At 39.4% G+C, this 12,332-nt stretch overlaps 1 protein-coding gene across 2 annotated transcripts in view; it reads left to right on the top strand.

Annotated features, from left to right (window-relative positions):
• lamb4 (laminin, beta 4) overlaps nt 1-12,332 on the top strand; it is a 72,216-nt gene that overhangs the window by 34,560 nt on the left and 25,324 nt on the right. For both annotated transcript variants that reach the window (NM_173276.2, XM_068217307.2), the window contains 6 exons: nt 389-679; nt 2,286-2,471; nt 2,569-2,678; nt 5,658-5,778; nt 5,877-6,054; nt 6,144-6,287. In NM_173276.2, coding sequence (NP_775383.2) covers nt 389-679; nt 2,286-2,471; nt 2,569-2,678; nt 5,658-5,778; nt 5,877-6,054; nt 6,144-6,287 — 1,030 coding nt within the window. The remainder of the gene's footprint in view (nt 1-388; nt 680-2,285; nt 2,472-2,568; nt 2,679-5,657; nt 5,779-5,876; nt 6,055-6,143; nt 6,288-12,332) is intronic.

Here is a 12,332-nt window from a genome sequence, read left to right as displayed (position 1 = left end):
CAAGATAAATACTATAAGATAATTTTTTCAAGACGAGATAAGATTTACATTGCACAATATATATCAAAATTCTTTTCATTTCTTAGATGTGTGTACCTGCACTGTAAAAACAATAGTAAGTTGTTGTGACTCAATATTGAGTCAAAAATGGACAAACCCAACTATTCGGTCAAAAAGCGTCAAATTTAATAAAAAAAATTAACCTTCTGTTCGTTTATTCATATTTGTCTCAAAATTGGCTTATGACAATCCAGAAATTTGTTTAGAGTGTGTGTTCAATGTGTATGAAACCACAACATTTCACCAATTTCTAATGTTTAATTAACATGTAAGGTACTTTAAATGAGAAAAAAGTCCACTCTACATCTTCCACTCTTTGCTTCCACAGGCGGTAATCTCTCCTTTTATAGGTCCCCCTCCATTTGTATACCCCACTGAAGGGATACCTGAACGACCAACCAAGCTTCCTCTCTGCCCCCCTGCTCCGAAACCCAGCTCAGTACCTTATAGAGAACATATAACAGTGCAGCCATCTCCAGCCCCACACAACCCCCAAGTCACGCTGCCCATGTGTGAGCACTACTTCAGACAGAGGGGTTATGACTTTAAGATCAGTAACGGAAGGCTTGTGGTGGTCAAGCGTGAGAAAAGGCAAACTCGAAGACGAAGACAAGGCCAGGTGAGGCTCTTAATGACTTTTTATTTATAATCTACACTTTATTAGGTATACCTATCCAACTGTCCGTTAACGCAAATTTCTAATCAGCCAATTACATGGCAGCAACTGAATGCATTTAGGCATGTAGACATGGTGATGATCTGCTGCAGTTCAAACGGAGCATCAGAATGAGGAAGAAAGGAGATTTAAGTGACTTTGAAGGCAGCATGGTTGTTGGTGCCAGACGGGCTGGTCTGAGTATTTCAGAAACTGCTGATCTACTGGGATTTTCACCCACAACCATCTCTAGGGTTTACAGAGAATGGTCTGAAAAAGAAAAAATATCCAGTGAGCATCAGATCTGTGGGTGTAAATGCCTTGTTGATGCCAGAGGTCAGAGGAGAATGGCCAGACTGATTTGAGCTGATAGAAAGGCAACAGTATCTCAAATAACCACTCGTTACAATTGAGGTCTGCAGAGGAGCATCTCTAAACATACAACACGTCCAACCTTGAGGCAGATGGGCTACAGCAGCAGAAGAACGCACCGGGTGCCACTCCTTTCAGCGAAGAGCAGGAAACTGAGGCTACAATTCACACAGGCTCACCAAAGTTGGACAATAGAAGATTGAGAAAACGTTGCCTGCTCTGATGAGTCTCGATTTCTGCCGTACCATTTGGATGGTAGGGTCAGAATTTGGCATCAACAACATGAAAGCATGGACCCATCCTGCCTTGTATCAATGGTTCAGGCTGGTGGTGGTGTAATGGTGTGAGGGATATTTTCTTGGCACACTTGGTGCTGATTAGTTCCAACTTTGGCCCTTTAGTACAAATTAAGCTTAATGTCAACTCCACAGCCTACCTGAGTATTGTTGCTGACCATGTCCATCCCTTAATGACAACAGTGTACTTATCTTCTGATGGCTACTTCCAGCAGGATAATGCACCATGTCATAAAGCGTGAATCATCTCAGACTGGTTTCTTGAACATGACGATGAGTTCACTGCACTCAAATGGCCTCCACAGTCACCACAACTCAATCCAATAGAGCACCTTTGGGATGTGGTGAAAAGAAAGATTTGCATCATGGATGTGCAGCTGACAAATCTGCAGCAATAACGTGATGCTATCAAGTCAATATGGAGCACAATCTCTGAGGAATATTTTCAGTACCTTGTTGACTCTATGCCACAAAGGATTAAGGCAGTTCTAAATATAAAAGGAGGTCCAGCCCGGTGCTAGTAAGGTGTACCTAAGAAAGTGGCCGGTGAGTGTATGTGTATAATGTATTTATATCTTGGCTCAAATCAGTTGCTCCTTGTTGTTCCATATTCTTGCTTAAATGTAAAGGAGATAGAGCTTTCTCTGTTGCAGCTCCAAGGCTCTGGAACGACCTTCATCTGTCTGTAAAATCTTCTTCAACACTAGCTTTATTCTGATTGTACTAAAACCTTTTTCTGTTGCTTTTAAAAAGGTCTTGTTGGATTTGTTTCTGTTTCTCAATATTGTTTCTTTTTTCTTTGGTTCCACATGTGCTGTTAAAAGTGCTTTAGAAATAAATTGAGTTCAGTATAATGGTGTGTGATCAAATGTGATTATCTTACCTTGGCTGTTCCCATGCAGAGGACAATCCCCTTTGAACCAGGCTCACCTCTTCAGATCCTCCTGCGCCAACGTGCCAATGATCAGTCCATCACGTGGACTGGATTGGGTTTTGTGCGAGTTCAGGATGGAGCTGGACTTAGATTTACCGTCAGCAACATCCCAGCAACACTTGACTATTATGTAGTTGTCCGCTATGAACCAGAGGTCAGCCAGTGTTTTTGTTCAATATTTGAATGTGGATGTTTGTTTGAGATGTTCTGGTCCATTTCACGTTTATGTTTTCTCAACATTATCTTTGCAGTCCACCGATGATTGGACAGCTATTGTGAGCATTTTATCTTTTGGATCAGAGGATGAACGGTGTCCGAATGACCAATCAAACAAAATGTTTACTCTTCCTGCCTCTGGAAGGTGAGAAGGTTATACAGTATTTTTGCATGTATTTAATGGCTATTTTGATATCTTTTGTTGTGTGCCAGTTTAGTAATGGTAAAAACCTGAATTTATTGTCTATCCATTGTTTAGTTGTACGTATGTCATTCTAGACTACAATGTTTTAAAGATTTTTTTGTTCTAATTTTTTTGCCATACAGTGAAAGGTTTCTTGTTGAATATTGTTGCTGACTCTATTAACATCATACCTGCCAACAGTTCCTTTTTTACCGGTAGTCTCCCGTATTTCATACCAATCTCCCGCCACCCTCCCGTTTTGTTATTTCTACCAGAAAGACTCAGGCGGTGGATAAACGTTTTAACATTTATTGAAAAAAGCATAAAACATTGCAATTTCAATTACTGTCCTTTGTGTAAAGTCCTTTGGCCCAAGCCCTGTCAATGATGCAGGTCTCTTGAAGAGCTGGCAAATACTGCCTAAAGATGAAGACAGGGCAGAGCCAACCCCCTGTGAGAATGGGGCCCAACCTAATGGTAGTGGAGAGGATGAAGGGAACTTTGGCTATGCCACCAATGAACAGCGAAGGAAATTGGTTAGGTGGCTTATTTATATAACTCGCTTGATCATTATTGGCTGAATTGATAATTATGAAGAATGACAGAATTAGAGTCTTCCTGGTAGAACCTTCGCTGAATCCTGTAATTTCAAGCCCCCCGGTGCTAAACTTTTTGGTACAGTCTTTAACACCCCCTGGTTGCCAACTTTGGTATAGTATCCCGCTCGAAACCCGGTGCATGTTACAGTTAATTACCTGGTTCTCATTTGTTTTTTTTCAGACTACTCACCCCCGACACCAAAACCCCAACCACCCCCCACACAGTGTCGAGATCCGAAAGTGCAAGTGTTTTGAAACACTGCACTGAAGCATAATCCGAAACACCCAGGTCACATGACTAAGGTGATTTGAAACACCTAGGTCACATGACTAAAGTGTTTCAAAACATCAGGTCATGTGACTTAAGTGTTACAAAGCTTCAGAGTTTTTATTTTTGTCACCTGGCTAATCTGTGTTTGATTGACAGGTCTGCACAGAATAACTGTGCTGCAAATGGCCTTGAGCTGGAATCCCGACTTGTACAAATACTCTGAAATTATGACTTGATGGATTTTAATAACGTTACTTTTTTATGACCAAAACATTACATATTTATTCACAAAGTGCTCATTCGGATATCAAACCGATGTTAAAGCAAAACACGTACAAGAACAAAGCATTTAAAAACTAACATCTATACCTGCATCATCCTGGATTCGAACCCATTATCTCAGAATGCCGTTTAGGAACAATCACCGCTTCACTAAAACAATTGAAACCGCTACTCTACAACATGGAGTTTAATACCTCAATTTGTTTAACTGTTTCTGTGCTGAAGCTGCCCCAAAGCAATACATAAAAAATGACCACTAGTTGTCACTGTAGAGACGGGTTTCAAAACGTTTCGAAGCTTCGACATATTTGCTTAGATGTTTCAATTGTTTGCCTAGGTCTTGTGCACTAGAGTAAAGTGTGCAATTTAATATTCACTGTTGAGAGTCCAAACACTGAAGAGCAAATCCATCGATGCGCAGCTCTACAAGTCCCGAACCATGCAAGCCCTTGGCAACAGCGGCAAGGAAAAAACTTCAACAATTGGCGAAAGTGAAGGATAAAAAGCCTTGAGAGAAACCAGGCTTAGTTGGCCAAACGTCATGTGTAGAGCTGCAGTCTAGGGGCCTACTCACACTATGCCATCCGTACCGTGCCCAGGCTCGTTTCCTGGATCGTTTGAGAAGTGTGAGTGCGCTGAATCGGGCTCAAGCACGGTTCACTTGGCCGGCCCTGGCCCGGTTGGAAGAGGTGTGCCTGAGCGCGGTTCACTTGGGCTGAAAGCGAGACGTGACTTTTAAGGGGCTGTTTCATATGGATTTATTAATCATTCTTACTGTTCAGTGAACGCAAACTGCCGTCGTTTATTAAAGACGCAAACTCCTCACTTCACGACAGCTGCGCGCCTTCAGCAGACCTCCTCATTCCTGCAGCACGAGGGCTTTATGATTGTTTATGAGCGCCAAAAGTGGCGGATCTGTTCGGCGAAATATCTGACTGCGTGTCCCCGCATCCCTAAGCACTGTTTGGCGAAATATTTGACGGCATATCAAACGACTGAAACGATATAACTGGAGAAATCTCCACTGTGCTGCTGAGTGAGAGAGCGCTTCTCACTGAACAGCGCAGCAGTGATGACGTAAGCGTGCCGAAGCCCGTTTGTGGTGTGAGCGCGGGCCATCGGGGGAGACGGGAGGGGGGACAAGCGTGCTTTGGCCCGGTTCGAGGCAACTGTACCTAGTGTGAGTACAGCCTAGGTGCAAGAGGCTGGAAAACGCTGGTCGTCAGCAAAGATTTGTCTGTCCCTGGACCGTCACAAGAATCAGTTTCATGCTCTCCACTCCTCCATGACTACCACAGCAGCTGCTCAGGATACGGCCTGGTCCGGGTTTTTGGAAACCTTGAGATCATCTCTTCACAGGTCTTGGATCGCATCAGTGGCGCTGCAAAATCTCTTGGGGCCTCGGGATGAGTATCCGCTGGTGGAAATAGAGAATAATGTGTATAATTAGCCTAGCTGGTCATAGTGCATATAAACAAGATGCGTGGGGCACATTCATGCATCATACCTCTATGTAATGCATTAAGTGAGTGCTTTACTAAATTGATAGGTCTTTAAGCTAGTTTTGAACTGCGAGTGGGTCTGAGCCTCAGACATTATCATGAAGCCTATTGCAGAGTTTAGGAACCATAAATGATAAGGCTCAACTTCCTTTACTCGACTTTGCTATTCAAGGTACTATCAGAAGCCATGAGTTTTGAGGAGGTTGGTTAGATAAACAGGAGCTAAATTATTTAAAAGATTATTTTCAAAACTTGAATCTAACTACATTTTACTCTTCATAAACAGAACAGCCACTTTGGATCTTCCAGTGTGCCTCAGTGATGGTAATCAATACCATGTGGACATCACGTTTAGAAAGCAGCCCAGTGAAGACCCTCACAGCAGCTCATTCATCCTGATTGACTCTGTAAGCAAGCCAGATTTTGTTTTAGCAAGATCATTGGAAATGATGCAATTGAAAGTTCACCGACTTCTGCTTACCCTATGTTTTATTTTTAATCACAGCTAGGACTCATTCCCAAAGTGGAGTCCGTCCCAAACTTCTGCTCACAGTCATATCTATCTCAGTTTCAACAATACCGGTGTATTGAGCTGGCTGTACAGGCAGGAGGTCAGACACTTCCTGAAGTTTGTGAGATGCTTATTGGATCCATGTCAGCTTTTATTCACAATGGAGCAGTGTGTGAGTATCATCCATATTTACACCTCAGACATACACATACGCATTTAAACTATTACCACGAGTACATGTATATCTGTGCAAATCAACAGCTTGCAACTGTCATCACGTCGGAGCATATGGCTCATCTTGCAGTAAATTTGGTGGACAATGTCAGTGCAAACCCAATGTTATCGGCCGCTGCTGTGATTCTTGTGCTCCCCTGACATATGGGCTTGGACCCAATGGCTGCTCACGTAAGACATTTTCTCATATTTCTCATATTGTGGTCATGTATAAGGGCTTTTTGCATCGAAGGAACTTTTTTTTACAGTTCCTAGAACTACCACAGCAGAAGCTGGAAATGATTTTAGCTCTAGGAACCATTTCAACAGTTCACACTTAGATATTGTTTGACAAATGCTAGCAGGTTTGGCATGCTGTCCCTGGAGTGAACCCTGAGCTCGGAGATAATTGAGCCCCAGGCTCCCACCTGGTTGATAGAGCATGAAAGGGGGGGGGTTTAATGGCTCGTTTCCACTGACTGGTACAGTACGGTACGGTTTGGGTCGGTACGGGTCACCTTTATCAGGCTTGCGTTTCCACTACCAAGGGTACCCTTTTGGTGGGTGAGGTGTATGACAAAGTTTCAGTCGACATAATTTTCGCTCTAGAAAATGTCTACAATAAAGCTGCACAGGTCGCTCACATATCATATGAAAAGCACTTCTCACAAAACAGATGCTGTACACACATACATACTTGAGTATAAATGTTTATTACTAACTTTTCTATAAACAGGAGTTGATTATAAATGCAGATCAATGACAGTGCGAAATAGCCTACTGTAACGTCTGTAATTATATTAAATAAATAAATAAATGAACATATATGAGCACATACAGACCCTTACAGTCTCCGATATGTTACCAACTACAGAAGAACTACACAAAGCAGACATTTCGTCGTTAATTAGGTTCAAAACAACACAAAGTATAGCCTACAGTCAGAGCAAACCTCTCATCTGTGTCTGTAATCTTCAGCAGCACATGAAGCCTCTGTTAGAGAGCCATTCCATCATTCCCAGTTCATATTAGTCCAAAAGGTGATAATAAAGATTAAAACAAGGCAGTTTGTTCACGTTTGCTGAAGAAATAACGTGCTCCTTGGCTTCGCCTTTTTTACCCGCGCTCCACTCTCGCGTTTGGCCTTTTCTTTCTGAATGTGTCACTCGCGTTTGTCAGCTTCTCACAGGATCGGGTTTCCAAAGCTTGTCAATAATCAAGTGCATGTTATTATTATCAGCTCAAGAAGTTTGTTATTTCAGAGACGCGCGGTGAGCGCAAGAAAGAAAGCGAAACCACTCGGGCTTCAGACTGGCTCGTTAAAAACTACGCGGCACAGGGTGAATCTGCTCTTCTCCATGGCTTTGTGGCTGTTTATCATGACGACGACAGGGTTTGTTTGCAGGATCGACCATGGCTGCATATGTATTCATAATTCTGCTGTAATCTCTCGCTGTGTATTTCAAACATGGCAGGTCCTTTGTTTACATTCTGGCTTGTTGAGTCTACGAATGAAGTATCTCTGTAAACCAATAGCGTTCAGCTGCGCGTGTAGCTACGCCTTTTGGGACCCTTTCTGCAGTTTGGGACCCTTTCGAAAGAGTCCTGAAAAAGTGGTACGGTACGGTTTGGTTCGGTACACCTTTTGACAGTGGAAACGGCCATAAAAGCGTACCAAACCAAATCGTACCATGCCACTCAGTGGAAACGGGCCATAAGAGATCAGGTGGCTCTCGAGAGCTCCCCGTGGTAGCGGAGGAAAGGGGGAGAAGGAGTGGATGGGGGGTTTCTTTGGAAAATGAAGGTAAAGGAGTAGTTTTTGCTAGGCTACTTAAAGTGAGTTTGCATTAATCTGATTGGCTACCTAATAATTGTAGATGGGAAACCAGCTGGGGTCAATAATATCACGTGCTCCTCTTGAAATTAGTTTGTGAAACTTCACTTAATGTAATTGTAAGCTGATTGGGTGCATACCATAATAAATATCAGCACAGTATTTTACCACCTGTAGGAGACACATTTTTTCTCTCCATATGCACCACACACCTTCTTATTAGCAATCTTATTTCTGGGAAAATATTGTTCTTTTTTGAGTGTGCAGGTGAGTGGGCTTGACAAACCATCCGTAGAAGACACACCCCTCAATATGCACCTGGCACTTCCACCCAGTTACAAGGACTAAAATTAAACTTGTCCTGCCCTATATATTGCTGCTCTCTGGTGATTTATTCATCCTCATTTGTAAGAAGCTTTGGTTAAAGTATCTGCTAAATGAATCAATATAAATGCAAAGTGTTATGTGACATAAACATATGGTTAATGTTAAAGTTAATGTTAGCGGAATTTATCCGATGCCCTTGTTTGCAGTGTTATGTAGCACTACGAAGTGATTTACCCCTTTTTTCTGTTTCAATCGCATATCTTTTTTACCTCTGTCTTTTCCCTGTTTATTATCAAAAAACACATGACACACGATGAAAACACAGCTTTGATTACGGTGTCCTCCATACTGTAGTTGATTTTGTTGAATGCAGCTTTTTTTCAGCTTTTTTTTTTTTTTTTACATTTACACACATGATTTACTCCTGTCTGCGTCTGGGAAAGAACCCGGGTCTCTGGTGTGCAAGGCGAATGATACATTCTAGACATATACACAGTCCATACATAAGATATATGATACAGTCTAGACATTAACACTGCATATGCACATTATACACTCTTTACATATACAATACACTCTTTACATATACATACACACTAATGATACATTCTAGACATATACACACTCCATACATTTGCACACATGATACATTCTAGACATTACATACATATATACATTATATACATATACACAGACTGACATGATACACCCTATACATTTACAGATATGATATATTCCTGATACAACCATATGCACATTATACATATACACACGATGCACTTTTTACCCGGGTCTCTGGTGTTCAAGGCGAATGACTTACCTACTGAGCTATTGGAACACATGATATACACACGAAACAATATATATACACAGACTATCATATACATGATACACACTCCATACATATACACACGATACATTCTAGACAAATACACACTCCATACATTTGCACAAATGATACATTCTAGACATATACACACTCCATACATATGCACACATGATACATATACGACATGATACACCCATATACATGCATACAAATGTACACATGATACATTCTAGACATATACACATTATTCTCACATGATACATATATATATATATATATATATATATATATACACAGACTGACATGATACACCCTATACATTTACACATATGATATATTCCTGATACAACCATATGCACATTATACATATACACACAATGCACTTTTACATGATTCATTCTAGACATGATTCATACAAACTCCATACATTTGCACATATACACACATGATACACTCATTACATATACAGGTTTATACACAGACTGACATGATACAATTACACACATGATTTACTCCTGTCTGCGTCTGGGATAGAACCCGGGTCTCTGGTGTTCAAGGCGAATGACTTACCCACTGAGCTATTGGAACACATGCTATACACACAAAACATTTATATATACATGTATATACACAGACATATACATACGCACAAATGATACATTCTAGACATACACACATGATACATTAACACACTCCATATGCACATTATACATTCTTTACATATACATGTATATACACAGACTGACATAATACACCCATATACACACTCCATACATATGCACATTATGCATATACACAGACATACTATTTTGAATATATTGATACACAGTTCATACATATGCACACGATACATTCTAGACATTAACATACTCCATATGCACATTATAAATATACACACACGATGCAGTCTTTACATATACATGTATATACACAAACTGACATGATACACCCATAAACACACTCCTTACATTTGCACACATGATACATTCTAGACATAAACACACTCCATACATTTGCACACATGATACATTCTAGACATAAACACACTCCATACATATGCACATATGATACAGTCTAGACATTAACACACTGCATATGCACATTATACACTCTTTACATATACAATACACTCTTTACATATACATACGCACAAATGATACATTCTAAACATATACACACTCCATACATTTGCACACATGATACATTCTAGACATTATACACATTACATATATATATATATATATATATATATACACAGACTGACATGATACACCCTATACATTTACAGATATGATATATTCCTGATACAACCATATGCACATTATACATATACACACGATGCACTTTTTACATGATACATTCTAGACATATACAAACTCCATACATTTGCACATATACACACATGATACACTCATTACATATACAGGTTTATACACAGACTGACATGATACAGTTACACACATGATTTACTCCTGTCTGCGTCTGGGATAGAACCCGGGTCTCTGGTGTTCAAGGCGAATGACTTACCTACTGAGCTATTGGAACACATGATATACACACGAAACATTTATATATACATGTATATACACAGACTGTATATATATATATACACACATAATAAATTTTAGACATTAACACACTCCATATGCACATTATACATTCTTTACATATACATGTATATACACAGACTGACATTATACACCCATATATACACTCCATACATTTGCACACATGATACATTCTAGACATAAACACACTCCATACATATGCACATACACAATATTTTGAATATATTGATACACAGTCCATACATACACACACACGATACATTCTAGACATTAAAACACTCCATATGCAAATTTTACATATACACACGATACACTTGTTACATATACATGTATATACACAGACTGACATGATACACCCATATACACACTCCATACATATTTACACATGATACATTCTAGACATACACACACTCCATACATTTGCACATTATGCATATACACACATACTATTTTGAATATATTGATACACAGTCCATACATATGCACACATGATACATTCTAGACATTAACACACTCCATATGCACATTATACATATACACACACGATACAGTCTTTACATATACATGTATATACACAAACTGACATGATACACCCATAAACACACTCCATACATTTGCACACATGATACATTCTAGACATAAACACACTCCATACATATGCACATATGATACATTCTAGACATAAACACACTCCTTACATTTGCACACATGATACATTCTAGACATAAACACACTCCATACATATGCACATACACACACTATTTTGAATATATTGATATACGGTCCATACATATGCACAATGATACATTATAGACACATACACACTATACATATGCACACGTTACATTCTTGACATTAACACACTCCATATGCACATTATACATTCTTTACATATACATGTATATACACAGACTGACATGATACACACTCCATACATATGCACACATGATACATACTAGACATATACACACTCCATACATTTGCACATTATACAGACTGACATGATACAATTACACACATGATTTACTCCTGTCTGCATCTGGGATAGAACCCGGGTCTCTGGTGTTCAAGGCGAATGACTTACCCACTGAGCTATTGGAACACATGATATACACACGAAACATTTATACACACACACATGTACAGTTTTTACATGTAAACATTATACTCACATGATACACTCTTTACATATACATATATTTGCATTAATGATACATTCTAGACATATACACAGTCCATACATATGCACATATGATACAGTCTAGACATTAACACACTCCATATGCACATTATACACTCTTTACATATACATGTATAATACACTCTTTACATATACATACGCACAAATGATACATTCTAGACATACACACATGATACATTAACACACTCTATATGCACATTATACACATACATACACAGACTGACATGATACACACCCATATACACACTCCATACATATACACACATGATACATTCTAGACATTATACACTCTTTACATATACATTTATGACATGATACACCCATATACATTCATACAAATGTACACATGATACATTCTAGACATATACACACATACATTTGCACTTTATACATATATACAGTTTTTACATATACACATTATGTCTATTCTCACATGATACATATATATACACAGACTGACATGATACACCTTATACAT

The sequence above is a fragment of the Danio rerio genome, chromosome 25, assembly GCF_049306965.1.
Source record: "Danio rerio strain Tuebingen ecotype United States chromosome 25, GRCz12tu, whole genome shotgun sequence".
Classification (NCBI taxonomy): Eukaryota; Metazoa; Chordata; class Actinopteri; order Cypriniformes; family Danionidae; genus Danio; species Danio rerio.
This window is presented reverse-complemented; position numbering and strand designations above follow the sequence as displayed.